At 39.9% G+C, this 19,060-nt stretch overlaps 1 protein-coding gene across 1 annotated transcript; it reads left to right on the top strand.

Annotated features, from left to right (window-relative positions):
• The first annotated feature begins 374 nt into the window (after positions 1–374).
• LOC139144633 (uncharacterized) lies at positions 375–18,595 on the top strand. The gene is made up of 3 exons (XM_070715336.1): positions 375–2,243; positions 3,638–3,844; positions 17,267–18,595. The coding sequence occupies exons 1-3, from the start codon at positions 1,224–1,226 to the stop codon at positions 17,345–17,347; spliced, it is 1,308 nt and encodes a 435-aa protein (XP_070571437.1). The 5' UTR covers positions 375–1,223; the 3' UTR covers positions 17,348–18,595.
• The last annotated feature ends 465 nt before the right edge of the window (positions 18,596–19,060 follow it).

Below are 19,060 nucleotides of genomic sequence, written 5' to 3'. Positions count from 1 at the left end.
AAGTCCACATCGGACACTTAAATAATTTAAAAATAAATAAAATACAACAACCGTTACAACAGCCTGTTGAACGACTGCAGCGAGACAAAGTAGGATGACCGGGAAAGGTCGATATAGATCCCTAAACAGATACCATTGCAATAAAGAGAGATATGTTGGGCCTAATGTTAAGGATGTACGATCGGTAAAATTAAAAGTAATGTCATTTCTCTAAATTGTCAATTTTTGGATTCTCCTTTGTAAGTATTATCAAAATGTGTGATAAAATATAGGGGTCACCGCGCTCGTTTGTGAGATAAATGACCATGAATTTTGCCATTTGTGAGAAAAAATGCAGAGTCAGCAGTTTTTCACCAATGCATTTCTATGGACGAAATAATTCGATGCTGTTTATCTAAAAATTTAGCGCGGTGACCATATAATTTTATTTGATCAGTATTATTTATTTCTCTAGACTGAGCTTTGTGCAAATTTTCATGAAAATGACATTAGTATAAATTGATTTTCCAGCAAATTTCCATGTAATCCTATGGGAAGTGACAAATTCCACGCGCGCGTACCGCTCGTACATCCTTAACCAACCTTTTGCTTCCTTTTCCATTAGTGTTTTTGGAGAAAGAAGTACGTTTTTACATGTACTTTTGGCAATCTAGGAGGAGACGCCTAGGGCAAATGGCGCAACCCAGAGATAGAACTGCAATGCATTCACTGGGGCAAACTTTCTGTATTTTTTAGTGTAGAAAAGCACTGTTCAGGATTGTGGACTAGTTATTTACATAAAATGTACAGAAATGTTCTTTCTTATGTTTAAAATTCGGAGAATGTGACTTCATAGCTGCAGCTTGTGGTGAGATCCTTTGACATAGTGATTTTCACAGTGTCAATCACAACATCGATAGTGCCATTCTCGTCTGAGTAATGTTCGAACGTCAAAATTTCGGACAAATGGTGTAACTGACGCCATTGCCAATCGGCTATGTTGTTGTATTTGAACTTCAACGGAGAAACCCGCAAGATTCGAACTTGTGACCGAATGTGGCGGGACACCAAGCTGACGCGCAACAAGCGTTCTGAAATGTCGAATTCAAAATAGTTCTATCTGCCGCGCGTTACTTTTTCAAATGAATCGAACACTAAAGCATAGAATGCGGTCCCGCCTTATTCAGAAGATGTCATTTTAAATTCGTGACGTATTCGGCGTTGTGTTGACATTGATTTTGAACATGTGGGAGGAAGTTGAAGGCTCTGAATCTGGCGACTCGAAAGACACTGTTGTTGACATCACTAGTTCTCCGGTAGATGTTCACCAAGTGCCGTCAGATACGAATATCTGTGGACCAGTCTGCCTTTTGCGAAAGTCCACAGATAAAGAGAGAGAAGAACCACAGTCAACAGACAGTTTGCTAGAGTCAGAGAAAAACAAGTACGAAAGACTTCGACAGAAGAAATCCAAAGATGTGAAGTTTGAACACAGAGATAGTTTGATGGTTTCAGATCCGTTTATGCAGGCCGTGGATGAAGCTGCCGTAGCTGCTGTCATTATAGCCAGAGCAAGAGAGGCCAGAGATTCCGCTGAAAATGCACTTGAACTTGCTATAGGAGCCTGTCGGGCCGCAAATGCATCTTTGGAGGTGGCAGAATACGTAGCAAAGTGTGCCAGAGTAACAGCGCACATTGCATTAGATATATGCAATTTTGCATCATTTGATGAAGCCTACCAACATACTACAGGTCACAAGATAACGCTTGATGACTTTAAATCAGTTTTACGTTTCCCAGAAAGTAAACCAGATTCGTTGTCCTTCTTCAGCAGCAGCGAGGAACTGAAGCACATTCGCTACTCAAGTGATTCAACAGTATCGGGAACGCGACGCATTCACGATAGCGACCTTTTCTACGACAGCGAATATTCTGTAACTAGTCAACACCGGCTTGGACCCAATGTTTCCCATAAAGTTCGGATGTGGGAAGACAAGGTGACCAAGAACAGACCGACTTCTGCCAAAACCCCACAACGAGTATTCTCTGAATATATGGAACGCCCATCCTCCTGTCCATGTGGTTCATATGTAAATGCCAGATGTAATGACCCCAATGACAGATACTCACTGCTATTTGCTAGAGAACAAGACGAACTTGCAAGTGACGCCGCCCGTCGCCATCAAACAGGGCACCCAATATGTGATGATGAGCAAAAGATAACTTACTTCGACACCGAGGCAGCGCCGAGCAGCAGTGATGACGTAAGTAAAAGGAATGCAATCTAATACCATTATTCTACTTCCAAATCTGAAATCACATACAGTGAACACAAAATATCAAACTGTTGGAATATAATATAGGTCTACAACCCGTTCATCAGCATCAATACATCGTACTGCCTTGGGAAATAGGGATGTAATTTTGGAAATGCACTGCCACTGTGGGTGATAGGGCTGCGTTCACAAAAACGGTGGTGAGGGGAGGGGAGCTTGAGGAATTCAGGGGCATTCGAAAATTTTGGGGATAGTGGAGGGGGACTTGAAAATTTTGCACTGCTTATGGGGGCTGAAAATGTTTTGGTTCCTTTTTACCTTTACATTTTCCAATTCCAAGGTTTGTCAGGCAATTTAATGAAAAATGAATGACATTTTAATGTCATCCCATTGTTCTAACGTTAGTAACAATTAAAATCTAGAACTATTTTGTCACATTTCATGACTTTTATCTCGAAATAATCTAAACATGAACTATTTTTCGTAAAAAAAACATGTGGGCCCACTTACGGGGGTCACTTACTTGGCAGGGAAGGGGGCTTGAAAAATTTTGATCATATAGACGGGGGGACTTGAAAATGTTTGAGGATACTGAGGGGGGATCTTAAAAAAATAAGGTTTCAATCGCGATTCGTGCACCCCCATCGTTATTTGTGCACGCAGCCTAAACGATTTCTAATAAAGACAAACTATAGAAGTTGTTTTCCGTGCTGATACTGTTCGGTACTATTCACTGAGTGTTTTGAGGTATATGCACTGAAACAATCAAGTGTTAACCTGGGTAATTCTTCCCCAACTACATTTGTAGGAAATAGCTTTTGAAAAATGCTCTTTGACGTCACTTTTTTGAGCCAATAGGCATTAGACTTGTCTATTTTCTCGTTATGTTACTTGTTCCGGTGAATCGTGACATGAAATTTGTGATACGCGAAGAATGGTTCCCAGGCCTGCTTCTACTCCGGAACAGTCCGGAATAAAAGGGATGCGTTGCGTTGTAAAATGTGTTCTACAGACTCAGTACGCTCTTAGGAAATCACGTGATGGCGGTACAAACAACCCCATGTGTGTACAAAATGAAAATACACGTGCTGCTACTTGCGCACGAGGGTTTAACGTTTACGGGCCATCCGGGTACTTGCGGGTTCTTACGTCATTTTTGCGTCATAGAGCGGTGAAAACAAATAATTGAAGTTAGGATTTTTCAACCGCCAAACCAATATTCAAAGTTTCAACATACATAAATGACACAACTTTCTGTATCATTCGCTCTTCTGCATCGTCTCATCTCTCATTCACATCGCTCACGTGCTTTTCACTTAGTGACGTCACTCCGCTGTAAAGAATTGATATCACACATGTGAAGTGTGTTTCCATCCCTATAGAGTGAATCACCTGGAACGCAAGCATTGAAACCCAAGAGAAGTAAACAACTTCAGCGTGTGTCCAAGACAGAAGCTGAAAGCCCCCTAACGAAAATGTACGTTAGAAGACGCAGACGTGCATCGGGAAGTAGTGGCACGGATTCCCCAGAGAGGCCCGTCTCGCCACTGGTACACGGAGAAAACAGTCAGAAAAGACTGGACATGCAAGTAAGTGACGCTAACTTCATGTCTCTGGAAAGTGAAAACATACTTGTGATCAGAATATTCTACGTATGTCTACCTTTACGTGAAATCAGATGAATCAGCAATATGATTTTTTTTTTGATTGATTGATTGATTGATTTATTTAGCACTTAAAAAAAACCATACAGTACAAACAAGAAAAAGACAAAGACAGAAGTGCTGGATAAAACAGAAAAGTTAAAAACTTATTTCCACTGCGGTCCCACGAAAATAAAATCACAAGCAAATCGACACGACAACAATTAATAAAAACAAATCATTTTGCTCACGTTGAATCATTGCTTCATAAAATACTTCTTTAACTTTCTTTTAAACAGAGAATTTGAAGTAATACTCTGTATATTTCTTGGAACTTTGTTCCATTCAACACTAGCTGTAAATACAAAACTATTCTGATAAAACCGAGCCCCACCTTGAATAAAAATAGAATAGGGTCCGGATCTCGTTCTATGGACATGACTGTTAAAAACAAAATTATCAGACAAATATTTCGGTGCTAATCCTAATGTAACTCTATGAACATGATTGAGTTTTATATATGCGACTCTGTGGCTAACAGGTAGCCATCCCATTTGTTTGAAGTGAACCGATTCAAGGTGTGCTCTTCCTGACATACCAAGGGCAAACCGTATAACTTTATTTTGGGAAGTTTGAAGTTTTTGTTTGCTTTTTAAAGTCAAGGCACTATACCAGTAAGAGCTTGCATAATCAAAATGGCATTGTATCAAACAGTTAGCCAACAGTTTTCTCGTATGAAAATCTAAAACTTCTTATTACGATATAAAAACTTGAGACGAGAACATGTCTTTTTAATAACCTTAGATGCTACTGTTTCACCAGACAAGGATTGATCCAAGTCAGTACCAAGATATTGCACACACTGTTTTGCAGCGATGTTGACATCCCCACACAGAACCTGCATTTCCGAACACTGTTTTAATTTTCGACTAGAACCAAACAGGATAGATTCTGTTTTACCGACATGAAGAGACAATTTATTATCAATTAGCCATTCATTGAGATAACCCAATTCCTTACTAAGTTTTGTTTGAATATGTTCAACATCTCTGCCAGACACAAGAAGAGCTGAATCATCAGCATATACAAAAAATGTAAAGCAGTTTGCATGACACTGCTGATTGCATATCGTTTACATACATTGAAAAAAAAAAAGTAAAGGCCCCAGTATAGAGCCTTGCGGTACTCCACAATCAACTGAGTTATCATTAGAAGAGTACCGTTCACGTTCACGGCCTGAGTTCTACCAGACAGATATGACTTGAAACACCGTACTGACTCTTTATTCATGCCACATGCATCAAGCTTTTCCAACAGTATTGCATGGTCAACCGTATCAAAGGCTTTCTGAAGATCTATAAAACCATGCCTGTTAGCTCCCCTTTATCCATATTTGACCTAATATAGATAATGAGTTTCACTTATTATTCTCTTCTCAATAATCGATATTCTGGGAGAGCAATTTTATGCAAAAGAACTGGTTAACTTTCTTCCGCTTCCACAAGTATTACACCTGACTGGGGAACTGCCAATGCTGCAACAAGAATAATGTTATCTCATATATGTACTGTGCCAAACCAGGTTCACCAGATCCTGTTTATGCACGTTTATGGTGAAGTGCATTTGATCTTTTCCACATGATCTTCTGTTTTGTAAATCAGTGGCGCATGATAACTTCTAAATAATAGGATGACCCAAGAGTTTTCTCATTTTTGTGGGGAAATCCACTTAAGTGTGCAAGACTCAACCTGTCAGTACAACTTTGTAAGGAAATGACTGGAGAGAACGTTTTTTGTGAACTTATTCCTGTTGGCAGTCAACATAAGGATACGTTTTAGCTGACATCTCTTGTTCTGATGCTCAAATCTACATACAAAGTGATATACACAGTTCAACCTCCTCGCTTGACCACAGTGTACACACAAAAGTAGTCAACCCCTGGCTTGACTACCGTCTACACACAAAAGCCAATCTAATAAGTTTAATTATGATTATTACATGCCTCGCATATCGAACGTCGCGCGCTCCATAGGATTCAATGATACCGTTCATGATTTCTTTTTACCAGACCACCTGTTGCTTTTGTTTCATATTTCTCTTACTGCGCACCTTCCAGATGTCCCGAATCACAGTGAATTCTGTGCAAAGAGGCCATCCATGATTATAGCGCTGTACAGGTTATCCAGCGTTGTCTTTAGAAGCCGGTGCCGGGTAAATAACCCGCCTGTTTTGCATTTTTCCCCGGCTACTTTTAACGTAATTAGATTATTTTTATAGACCTATTAATTTCGGGATCGCACTGCCAGCTGTTAGACGGCACACGTACGATTAGTAGTTTCGCGACCCCTTTCCCAACTTCGAACTGCACAAACATAAAACAGTTTCTAAATGCCAATTTGTGGCTTTTTAAGCCCGATCTTTTACTTAATAAATAGTGTGATTGGCTGAATTTGTGAGAGAAAAGCACCGAAAAGATGTGATTTTGATCGACGATTCGAAGTTCACGAAACTGACAAGCTAGTTTTCTGCCGCCACGCTGGCTGCCAACGTCAATAAGAGTATGATAATCTTCTCAACAAATCAAGTTATTCTAAGAGCAATACCAACGCATTTTCTAGATTTAAAAATAATGAGATAGAACTGACTTTTTTAGAACCAACTGTTTTATTGAAGGGGTCTTTTATTTTCATTGATTATTTTACGTAATAGGATCCACGGTCACAGGCATGTGTGTTACCGATCGTTAATTACACAGTCACAGGCAGTTGTGTTTCCGACCGTTTTACGCTGTTCTCTCTGACAGCCTCGTCTACCCACTGATAGGCTATACGTGTGTGCGTGTATACGCACTGTTAAAATTAAGGGTATGCTAGGATATTTCATTTTATTTGGTGTTCTTTTTAGATAATAGGGTTCATCGATAGAGTACCACGCCAAAAGATCGATGTCGGATAAAAATCTAATTCTTCAAAACGTTTTCATCCGACAAAAACAATATTCTAGTTTGATATGGTTGAGAATTCTAAAAAAATGATGTTACGTAATTACATGTTTTCTCTTTATTGCCGTAATTGCAACTGGAAAGCTTCTTTTTCTTCTAGTTGTCTTAAATAGACATTTTATATCAGTGCATGTGTTTACATTACAGTGAATTATCTTAGCGATAAGTTTTTTAACAAAAATAAATGTGGTTTTCATGAGAACACTGTCGTTATTTTCAATTTTCCATCCTGATTGTGTTTTAAGTATGATTGGAATTATCAGTAAAGAAAGTAATGGGAACATCTGATAAAAATTCATCAATTACGTTTCAAGGAGTGGGGCAAAATAAATAAATAACACAAACATAACAAAATCATGTTTATTTGTTTTGTTGTATGTGAGCCACGTCTAAGACACACAACAAAAGTACTGTTTCAGTCTAAATGTTCAATGAATTAGTCAAATGTCACCTCAGATGCCACCAGAGAACACCATTTCCACTACAAAATTTCATTTTTTGCTTTGCGAGAGGGGGAACACCCGGCCCCCTCTCGCGCTCTCCCCCTCGTTCGCTACGCTCACTCGCCGCTCGGTCGCTTCGCGCTCCCTCGCAGTCCACCCGTCTACTTTCTTAAATTACCTGGCTATTTTTAAATATACGGACAACACTGGTTATCAGGTGTAAAACAATCATGTACAATATTTTTCTGCACTCAACGATTCTATCTGTCAGGCGCTGGCAAACAGATTTTTTTCACGGAAAAATAACGGTACCATCCTATACTATGTTGGAGTGATGCAGCAGAGGAGGCGAACGAGAAATATTCCTTTACGAATAGATAGATATTTATTCACTTCAACTTTATGATATTGCAATGCATGTAAAATAAATGTTAATACAAAGGTCGCGGAAGTGAGATGCTACATGTAGTTAAAATCAACTAATCTTGTTTAGCCTCGACTCTAGTAAATACACATACTGGGTTTGAAAAATAACTAACAGGCGACTAAAACTCTACCGTAGAGAAGAAATTTGTTTTAGAATTCAGGGGATGATTTTATAACAACAGTTTCAAAAAGTGCAAAATCCGACAGAAGTTCCTCAGTGTCACATACACGTGATTATTTATACTGGTTTAATAATAAAAGATTTTATTCTCTTTTGAACCAATTTCTGTTTTTAATGTTTCTTATGTGGACAGGCATATTTGTCTAAATCGTAGGAGTTATGGAAAAAAATTGACTTTGGAATTTCACCGAAATGTTGCTTATGGTGTAACCGATGTTTCGAGACGGCAGACTGATAACCGACCAAAGCTCAGCCAAATTTATTTCTCTAGCAGGGCCAACTAGTCTGATACTGGCGTTAACCTCTCTAGAGCAGCAACAGAGCATGTAGCCTTGTGTACAGGTCCGTGTGTTCCCGGCGTTAAACGGCCTCCACCACAGCCCTGCAACAGTCTATGGAGGTTACTGAAGTCTCTGCAGCGAGATTCAAAATGGCGATCTCCATGGGTAAACAACTTGTCGAGTACGTTATGTTTCAGAAAATGAGCGGTTTTGGACATTAGGAGAAGTTAATCGCATCTTTTCTGGGGTAGGTTAGGAGGTAAAGGTAGGCGGGGAAAGGATTTTGCCCGATAGTGCAGAATTTCGGCCAAAAAGACCATTTTTTCATTGCGGTCCAGATCCGGGCCGCAGAGACCTCAGTTATCTTCATAGACCATTGCAGGGCTGTGGTGGAGGCCGTATAATGCCGGGATCACACAGACCTGTACGCAGGGCTACAGAGCATGGGACATGGACACAGACTGTGACATCTGGGGAGGGTCACTGTTTTTTGTGCATGAAAATTGGGGTAGGTAACTCTTTTTTTGCAAACACTTTTGAAGGGCCTAATTTTTCAGCCCAGGGTCATAGGGTGCGAAGGGTTAATGAATCAAATCTGATGATTTTTTTTTTTGGGGGGGGGGGTCACATTTTACAATTGGTGAATGGGGGGGGTCGAATTTTAGAAATTTGATTTGGAGGGGGGTCGCTTTTTACATTTCATTTGACGCTCAAATTCCACCGACCCCCCCGTAAAAAACGAATGCTCCCTTATTCCTCGAATTTGCTCTGTTTTGATTTTTATGTGCCCATAGACTGGAGCAAGACTCGCACACCCGACTCACACGGCAGTGTTTTCTCTTCACGTTCATTGAAAGGGGCACTTTGTGCCCCATTCATCAAAATTAGGGAGCAGACTTGACATTCTAGGGGTCAGTCACTCTTGATGTTGGTTTTGCCTTCCTAGGAAGCGCTTTCCCGATATCATTACAATCTTCATGCACCCAGTTCAAGTAGCGTCGTCTATTTCGCATGCAACACCAGTACGTACTAACATCGACATCATGATGTTTGTCAGCTTGTGATGAGCTCGGCTGCTCTCCATACTCTGTCGATTTGTCACCCACAGGTTTCCCCACTCAGAATTTGATGCATTTGGTACCTGCGACACTATTTGATCCGAATTTTGGGATTTAAATTCATGGAAATGTGCGCCGCCGAATAGGTCACTTTTTTCACGAATAAATCCCTAAACATGGGTTGATTTTTCATCCCAAAAGACCCTGAACATGGTTCGATAACAAAGCCAATGCCCCATGCTTCAGGAAAACCTCCACATGCAACAGAATAAAGGTAATCCTTAACATTGGGTCATATTTTCGGAATATAAATGGGTTGATGTTTTCGACTTGGGCGGCACACCCCGTATGAAATATCAGGAGTACACTCCCGGCGCCGATCAAACTGTTACATGTATGTTTCACCTCGATCTCGATCGATCGTTACAGCGTGCGGACACAATGCTTAAGCTATAATTTTCCATAATTCAATCATTGATAGAGTGTTTCAAGTTTTGCTTTCAAACTTAATCAAACTTATGAAACATGAACAACAAATTGCACTGGCATCCATGGAGACCGAACCGCAACTAGGTCGTTGGCGTACACGTACACGCGTTTTCGATGCGTACACTCCTATAGTCAAGCACGTCACCAAAGCTGAATGACAGGCGATATTTTGTCTTTTCCGAGGGAGTATGACTAGAAATAACAGCAAATTCACAGCTCACTACACTGTGCGCTTGGGACATCCTCCATTCCGTTCAGTCAGTAACTTTTTCAGGGCAGACAATGGTTCCAAATGCGCAATTTGGGCAATTGCGCAGTCGAGAGAAAACCCTGACCCAGTTTGCTCTGATATCAGGTTATACTGAGATTTTGATTTGTGTGCCACGAAGCGCGAAGGTATTAAAACAAATGATTATTTCAGTCTATCCTGAATGTTATCGGCAGACTGAGTGTGTATGCGACGTCTGCCGCGCGTGTGCCTTCGTCTAATACTTTTGCTTTGTTCAGCCAACTTTGTTATCCTCTTTGTTACCTAAAATATCTCAAAATAAGACGGCGATGGATAAAACCGATAGCAACAATACAGAAGGAATGTCAGTATGGAACATCAAGTTAATGGCGAAGCGATGTAAAAATCGCTCTCGGAAAAGGTGTACGTGAAAAGTGGCTGTTTCACGTAGAAAACGACTGCCAAACGACAAGAGAAGATATGACATCATCAGAACATGAGAGGAGCGCGCAGAAAGTGATGACGTATCTGTTTACGTTCCGTTCCCGTATGAAATCTTAACCTCTCTAATAATTGCATCCCATAATTGGATGAACAATTTTTTTCTGTACTTTGAAAACACATATTTAAATCTCTCTACAAATGACTTTATATCGTCCGACGACCAATTTGTGTTGTTGACCACACGGCGATATATTTATCAAAAGCACAAAGAAAAACTGCATAGTCGTCATTTTATGCGGGTTCGCTCTTACTGAAAGTGATAATATGGCCGTCTTATCATAGGGGATTCGATCTCCGATGATGACAATGATGATGATTAAATATTTAAAAATGAAGATAAATAAAAATATATTTGGACTCAGTAAATTTGTTGTTATTGTTGTTGTTATTGTTGTTGTCGTTGTTGATACTATTTGCAGAAAAGAACAAAGTATGCGCTGCAAATTTCAACACAGCCTAACTATACATGTGCGTCGCAAATTCAACAGCCTGTATTGAATTTGCACATGTATAGTTAGGCAGCAACGCACATGTATAGTTAGGCTGTATTGAATTTGCAACGCACAACGCACAATCATGTATAGTTAGGCTGTATTGAATTTGCAACGCACATGTATAGTTAGGCTGTGTTGAATTTGCAGCGCATACTTTGTTCTTTTCTGCAAATAGTATCAACAACTACAACAACAATAACAACAACAACAAATTTACTGAGTCCAAATATATTTTTATTTATCTTCATTTTTAAATATTTAATCATCATCATCGTCATCATCGGAGATCGAATCCCCTATGGTCTTATCTTGAAATCTAGCACAGTGACACAAACTTTTAATTTTCAAAATGGCAAGTCATTCGATCGTAAAAGTTTCCTGAAAATGACAATCTTGCAAGGATATTTTCTTACATTTCTACATGAAAATCAATGGAATTTGCCGATACAACGCTGTCCATGGGTAGTCACTCAGCATGCATAATAGAGAGGTTGAGTTACTCGTAATAGACCTTTTCCCGGTTATCCCAAAATGCATTGAAGTAGCTACATCAAACACCGTATATACAATCAAAATAAAGAAAACAAACTTATTTATGTTGTGCAACAGATTGTTATAGAAGAACGACACAAATTTGCAATGCCAAATAATGCCCCGTGTATATTCTAATCATCAATGACGAAAATATAGGGTGTAATCTGCCATAGAGTTCTATGAGTAATATACCCCCGGGACATACCCTGCATATACCCTAACGGCTAAAAAGTTATATGCGTAACGTACGATATGGTATACCTTACGCGCACTGCATCATGGAACCGGTAAAAGAACTATTTCGTTCGTATCAGTATATATTTAGAGGTTATTACCCAATATCGCCTGTTCCTGTGTCGTATCAGCATGAGTGTCATTTGTGCTGCGTCAGACACGAGACGAAGTCGAGTGTCTGACGCAGCACAAATGACACGAATGCTGATACGACACAAGGAACAGGCGATATTGGGTAATAACCGATTTATCATATACCCATGCCCATAATTTTAGGGAATTTTTACTAATAGAACGAAAAACCTTTAATTTGAGGCTTTACTTTATTACGCCTTGCGCATAAATATCAGAATGTTTATGTGAACAGGCTTCATTCATAAAGTATACGACGAAGATGTCAACATCACGCGCGACATCGCTGCAAGTCGTCCATATCTCAATGAAACCCAAGAAGAACGACACCGGGATACAAAAATCGTCATACAGAAGGAACATTTTAAGGTGCAATATGCCAGTACAACTGTAACCGATCAAAAACTGCTCAGCTTTAAATCTATCCTGATTTCGATCGTCGTACGGCACGGAGCTCGCGCGGAGAGGGGACGCCATTTTGTTAGTTTACCTTTAGAGTTGCCATGTCAACAGTCGTCGCGCGCGCGACATCGCTGTCACGCCACGCGCTCACTACCTGTTCGGTGGAGACCGTGCACAGTGCCGGCGCCGTGCGAACGGCAGAATGTTTGCTAGAACTTGACCAAAAAAATACCATGGGAAAACATTTCAAGACTCAACGTGACATTTCCGTATTTTGCAACCAGAAATACCCGTGTTCCTCGAAGCCCTTCAAGTTTTTACGTCGGCGACATCGCTTCCCAGGCGGGGAGCGGCAGCCATTTTGTTGTTTACGTCGTTTACCAACAAACTGCTAATGTAGTTCGGGAAAACTCTAAAACTGATGACGTTCATCGTGCATATCTCGACGTTTACCGTGAATTATATTATAGCTTTGTCAATACCAGTGAATTTTGTGACGTCATATCCATACATTATTACTGATAATGTATTCCATTATTCAGCATTGCGGCCACACAGCGAGCAAGATTTTTTTGGAAAACGAAAAAAGGACTGCGCATTTAAAAAGAGGGGAAATATCGGATAAACTAAGTAATACACAAAACTATAAATCTTGACAATAGTTCACAATATTGATAATAATGTCTTACTGTACGATTTATTACATATTTTGAGTCCTCACGCACGCACTTGCCGTCTGTCTGGCTGGCGCTCAGCATGCAGTCCCGTCCGATACGCTGGTTGTACTACTACGTTTGTTTACAACATGGTTCGCTTCGTTGCCGTATAGGTGAAACAGAACTCAGTACGTTTGCAAACTCCTAGACGATACTGGGTTTGACACATGGCATATTATGTATGTCAGTGGCCATGTAAACGATGCAAGCGTGAAAGGCTACTCGAACCAGCCGTAAACGGGCCAACAACGACAGCTTGCGGTCATCAACCTTGATCGGAAGTGTTTACGGAAATTACTACGGAGCCATTCAAAGTCTCGGTCCAAGGTCAGCTACTACCAACAATCATGACGACCGTGGACTCTCCGTTGATCTAACATCTCGGCCACCTAATTCTGATGCACTGACTGTAATCGGAGACAACTTTCATTCATCGTTTTTTTCTCCATCTCTGTGATTTTACCTTGCCTTGTTCTCGATATCGCGACGGTACCGAAACCCTCTAGTATGTTTGTCAACTGTACCTTTCAAGCACCCGTTTACGTCAAGTTCTGTCGTTCGCCGAAATAAAATAGCTCTTCTCAAGGAGCCATCGAAAATTAAATTTATAGACACAATTATTATTGAAATATAAACATTTGAATAACAATGTTGAACTCTGTTGATATCGTTTGCAATGAATGCTGTACTACTAGCGACATAATAATGATCGTATTGATCAGCTGATACCATGGCATGCAGCTCGCTGATCATACTGATGTCGATGCATGAACATTCCGTTTTCTTCATCTCTGGCATTTCACCGTGTCGATTTTTTGAATGGCATGATATTTAAAGGTGGTGTTTCAAGTTTGATATTGACGGTAGGGATGCAGTTACTTTTCATTTCCTTCGAAAATACATCGTTTTTCAATTCAAAATGAACCGTGAAAGTGCTGGTCATTTTTTGTGCTGAACGTGCGTGTTCAGTGCAGTGCACTGTGCAGTGTGCAGTGCATGTAATATGTACAGAGTCAGGGCCGATCATGCTGGACGACGCTCACTGGCTTCAAACTCAGTTAAAATTTCCTTTTTTATTCGTTTTCTACAACTACAAATTCACTGGCATTGCCAAAACTATAAAATAATAGCAATAATGCACCCCCTCCCGGCCCATAATGGACTCAAGCAAACTTTGCACTCCATAATGTACTCGGCTTCGCCTCGTACATTATGTCGTGCAAAGTTTGCTTTCGTCCATTATGAGCCGGGAGGGGTGCATTATTGCTTAAATATCACGGCTGATATTTTACGTTGAACGTCACTAGGATGTAGCAATATGGGCATGGGTATATGATAATTAAGCAATAATGCACCCCCTCCGGCTCATAATGGACGAAAGCAAACTTTGCACGACATAATGTACAGTTGACAAACATACTAGAGGGTTTCGGTACCGTCGCGATATCGAGAACAAGGCAAGGTAAAATCACAGAGATGGAGAAAGAAACGATGAATGAAAGTTGTCTCCGATTACAGTCAGTGCATCAGAATTAGGTGGCCGAGATGTTAGATCAACGGAGAGTCCACGGTCGTCATGATTGTTGGTAGTAGCTGACCTTGGACCGAGACTTTGAATGGCTCCGTAGTAATTTCCGTAAACACTTCCGATCAAGGTTGATGACCGCAAGCTGTCGTTGTTGGCCCGTTTACGGCTGGTTCGAGTAGCCTTTCACGCTTGCATCGTTTACATGGCCACTGACATACATAATATGCCATGTGTCAAACCCAGTATCGTCTAGGAGTTTGCAAACGTACTGAGTTCTGTTTCACCTATACGGCAACGAAGCGAACCATGTTGTAAACAAACGTAGTAGTACAACCAGCGTATCGGACGGGGACTGCATGCTGAGCGCCAGCCAGACAGACGGCAAGTGCGTGCGTGAGGACTCAAAAAATGTAATAAATCGTACAGTAAGACATTATTATCAATATTGTGAACTATTGTCAAGATTTATAGTTTTGTGTATTACTTAGTTTATCCGATATTTCCCCTCCTTTTAAATGCGCAGTCCTTTTTTCGTTTTCCAAAAAAAATCTTGCTCGCTGTGTGGCCGCAATGCTGAATAATGGAATACATTATCAGTAATAATGTATGGATATGACGTCACAAAATTCACTGGTATTGACAAAGCTATAATATAATTACATATAATCCCATGGTATTTTTCTCTGTTTGACGTCATCGTATACGAGTGTTTTTCGCGGAGCCGTACAACTTCGAGCCGAAGGCGAGATTTATCACATGAAGAGTCTTCTTATTTTTCTTTTGACGTGAATAGATCAAAATTATCTTAACAAATTGCATGAATTTCGTCGCGATTTGTGTTTTACTTACGCGGATTACTTTCATTTAAAGAGTAAAGCGGTCCGTCACCCAGGAGATACTATCATTCATAAATCCCATCAAGCTGAAATTTGCTACATCAAATTGTATCTCCACCAACCAGAACATACGGATTCTGTCACGTGAACGTGTCAATCATTGTCTCGCGCCGTACCGATGCCAAGGCAAGTCGGCCATCTGCATATCGGTACGATGGACATAACTTTCATCGTGCTAGCGACGGATAACCATAGTATTCAGAGTTATTTAGAATATTTACAAATAGATTTATGAAGTAAATGCAACGACACGATCGAAACAGTAATTCTCATTCTCAGAGATTCCATGGCTTTTCAAAATATCGCACAAATTTACGACCTTGGCGAGCCCAAAAGATTCCGTTCGATGACACACAGGGTGTACCTCATTGCATGTTTGTGCCCATAACGCTGCCGCATGCCGTCACCTGTCTCTGCCATGCCGGTGTCAACTCGTTAGTCCCGATCTCGGTCGTCAATGTTTTCATCTTAGAGGCTTTGATGTTTGCAGTGATATATATCTCACCCGTAGATACATCCTAATTTTACTCGACATATCCTAATTTTACTTGACGGAAACTCTGTTTTGAGTGTTGTCTGAGTCAACTTTCGAAGCACATCGGATTCCACAGCGCTGCAATGCATATAAAGCTCAACAGCTGATGTCTTTGCTAGCTCTATCTACAGCCTAATACGCCGCGCTATACAGGTTTGATTCCGAGCAAGAATTTACGGATTTTTTGTATGATGAAGGAAATTTATCATTGTTAGTCGAATGACTTTATGCTTGTGCTTGTATGTCGCTTTCCCGAAGATTATACTGTACTCATTTATTCAGTTGAACTTCCGTTGAGGTGAAGATTTCAGGTTTATCGCCAACCAGCCTTACCGGGATCGGCGCCAGGTACGACGTCCACATTGAGCCTTACGAAGCGACTCGACTGGATCGGCGGTATCCCCATTCGATTCTCGGGAACAGCTATAGTTTGAGCGACTCGAAATTTCGCTGGACATGCCTTCTATGTTTCCATGTGTGGATTTATCGGTCACCTTTTTGAAAAAGTGTCATGAGAGCACGGCATCGATCACGACAAATCGGTCTATGCTCACGTCGCGACGCCTGCATGTATGAACGGTACCATGCACGAAAAATATATATATATATATACGTATATTTTGAAGGCTCTAATTTGTTATATATATATGAAAATGTCTAGTGCGTGAGTGATGTAATTAAACTTTCATTGGCAGTTGTGAAGCGGTTGTTGTAACAACTTCAGGGCAGTAAATATTGTCAGTGATTTACCATCAATGACGCAACTGGCAAGGGATCTAGATCACAAGCGCTATGGCTCGTGTATTAAGCTAAGATGCAAATTTACATTACTTTTGCGAGCTACACCAAGTACCAAGTCAAAACAATTAAATAGATCAACATTATTTTTGAATATGCCAAAGATTGATATTTTGACAGGAAGCTCCACGGTGACACAGACTTGTTAGGGAGACTCAAGAGTAACAATTAAAGGGATATAGTCGTCGGAACTGCGCCTGTGCGAGTTTCTTGTTTACAAACAATGTATTTCGTGTATGATATCTAGATGCACCTCATCAACATAGCTGCAACGTTTAAATTATACGAGGATAGATTATGACAGACATGTTTTAACTGTCATCAATCACCATTGTGCCTTGGATACATTGTTGCCATGGGTCGTATGGGTCCCATACGACCTTTGAGCGCAGTTCCGACGACTATATCCCTTTAAGTCAGCGTGGCAACATATTTTGAAGATAAATGCTTTTCAAGTGATTTTGCGTTGTATTTTTGCTCTTTTCAGTTGCAGCCAGCTACAAGTCCACAGACATTCCATCCAGGAAAATTCAGGTCAGACACAACATTCCAAAGTGAAAAGGAATGACGGTATCTATCCTTCAAACAACTGTCTAAGCTATTCTATTTTGATGATATTTACTTCGTTGTGTCAATATGAAGAGAAAATAGTCTCAAGAGTTTAAAACTGTCTGATGTAAAAAGGCGACTCGGATAAAATTGATCATTTGAAGTTTACGCTATAATATTTTAAGTTCAAAAGGAATAAAGTTTTTGGATCTTGTAATTTACCATAGTGGTCTGCAGTCATGTTGAAACATAAATCAACACCTTTGTCGGTTGAAGAAATCTTATGTGCAATTAGAAAGCTCAAACGTGGGAAAGCTGGAGGACCGGACTGCCTAACATATGAACACATTATTTTAGGGGGACCATCTCTAGTTAACCGCTTGATGCGCCTATTCAACGCAATGGTTACTGTCGAATATATTCACTCCTCACTTCTCAGCGCTACCCGTTTAACTTTTCCATCGTAAGGATGTTTCATGCAATGGTTTTGAAACGGGCGATGATATGCTGAACTGTCGTCATTGGTACTACTATTCTCTGAGTGATATTATGTAGCTTTGTATGATTAGTTTCCTTGTTAAAATATCCAGTTTTTCGCATCTTTTCTTGCATTTTGACAAAGCTTCGGAAACAGGCTGTAAATTTGAGTTTGTATGGGTCGCTAAGTCGTTCAGAAACTGACGCCTGTGACTGTGTACCGACTTTTGGAAACATCAATGTATATGGGATCATCTTGCGCAGAATACCAAGTACTGTTATTGATGGTACTTTCTTAGGTAGTACGCTACCATTCTATATAGGAGAGCGCCCTCTTTTGTCCAGAAGATGTACATGTGCCTTTTAGACTACCTGACCTGGTGAGCTTGAATAACAGGACAAAATGGCAAAAAATCATGCTAGTGACCTTATAATATTTCTTTCAGAAGTTTTTATGAATCAAAAGAACCGAAATTATGTTTTTTGCACTGAAAAATCGACAGTTATTTTTATTTTGAAAGATCAGTAGAGAATAATTAACAATTGTAGCTCTGACATAATATCAGTAAGCTAGAGGGTCAAATCTCAGGTCTTACAAAATTCACCTTTTTTCGTCACTTTTTGCTGTTTAGTAAGAAAATTTGCGAGGTGACCCCAACTTTTTTTGCTTCTAAATCAAAGAACACTGTCTATTTGATAGATATTGCTGTACTTTTTAACATTTTGAAAATTATTTTGTGCATTTATATGAAGTTTATATTTTTAAAAAAGACTAATTTTACAGTTAAATGATAAATTGAGGGTCTTATATTTAATTTTTAAGACAAAACATCACAAATTTTAGTTAATTGTGCTAATTTAGCTGTCCTGGCGATGCAAAAATGAGGTATGCACACAGGGATCTGTTAATCATTTGCGATAAAATAAAGATTCTGCTGGTAAGTGCCAATTTCACAAAGATTTAGTGGTTTTCTGTCAATTTTGATATGTGTTTTTTCAAAAATTTTGCATGGGTACCCCATATTTTTTTCATATCTTTGCAATGTACACATAAAGATTATTTCAGAAAAGTCAACTTCAAGAATGTCCCAACATTTTTTGGAATCGTAGTGTACCTTCTTAAGCTTTTTCAAACCTTATAGTTGTATGTATATAAAAGACAAAGACAGGCGCCATATGATTCAGATCGTGTAATACTCATCGTAGTTTTCATGGTTCGCACAAGTTATCAGATCACCATTGCTGACAATGGGCT

The sequence above is a fragment of the Ptychodera flava genome, chromosome 12 (genome assembly GCF_041260155.1).
Source record: "Ptychodera flava strain L36383 chromosome 12, AS_Pfla_20210202, whole genome shotgun sequence".
NCBI lineage: Eukaryota > Metazoa > Hemichordata > Enteropneusta > Ptychoderidae > Ptychodera > Ptychodera flava.
This window is presented reverse-complemented; position numbering and strand designations above follow the sequence as displayed.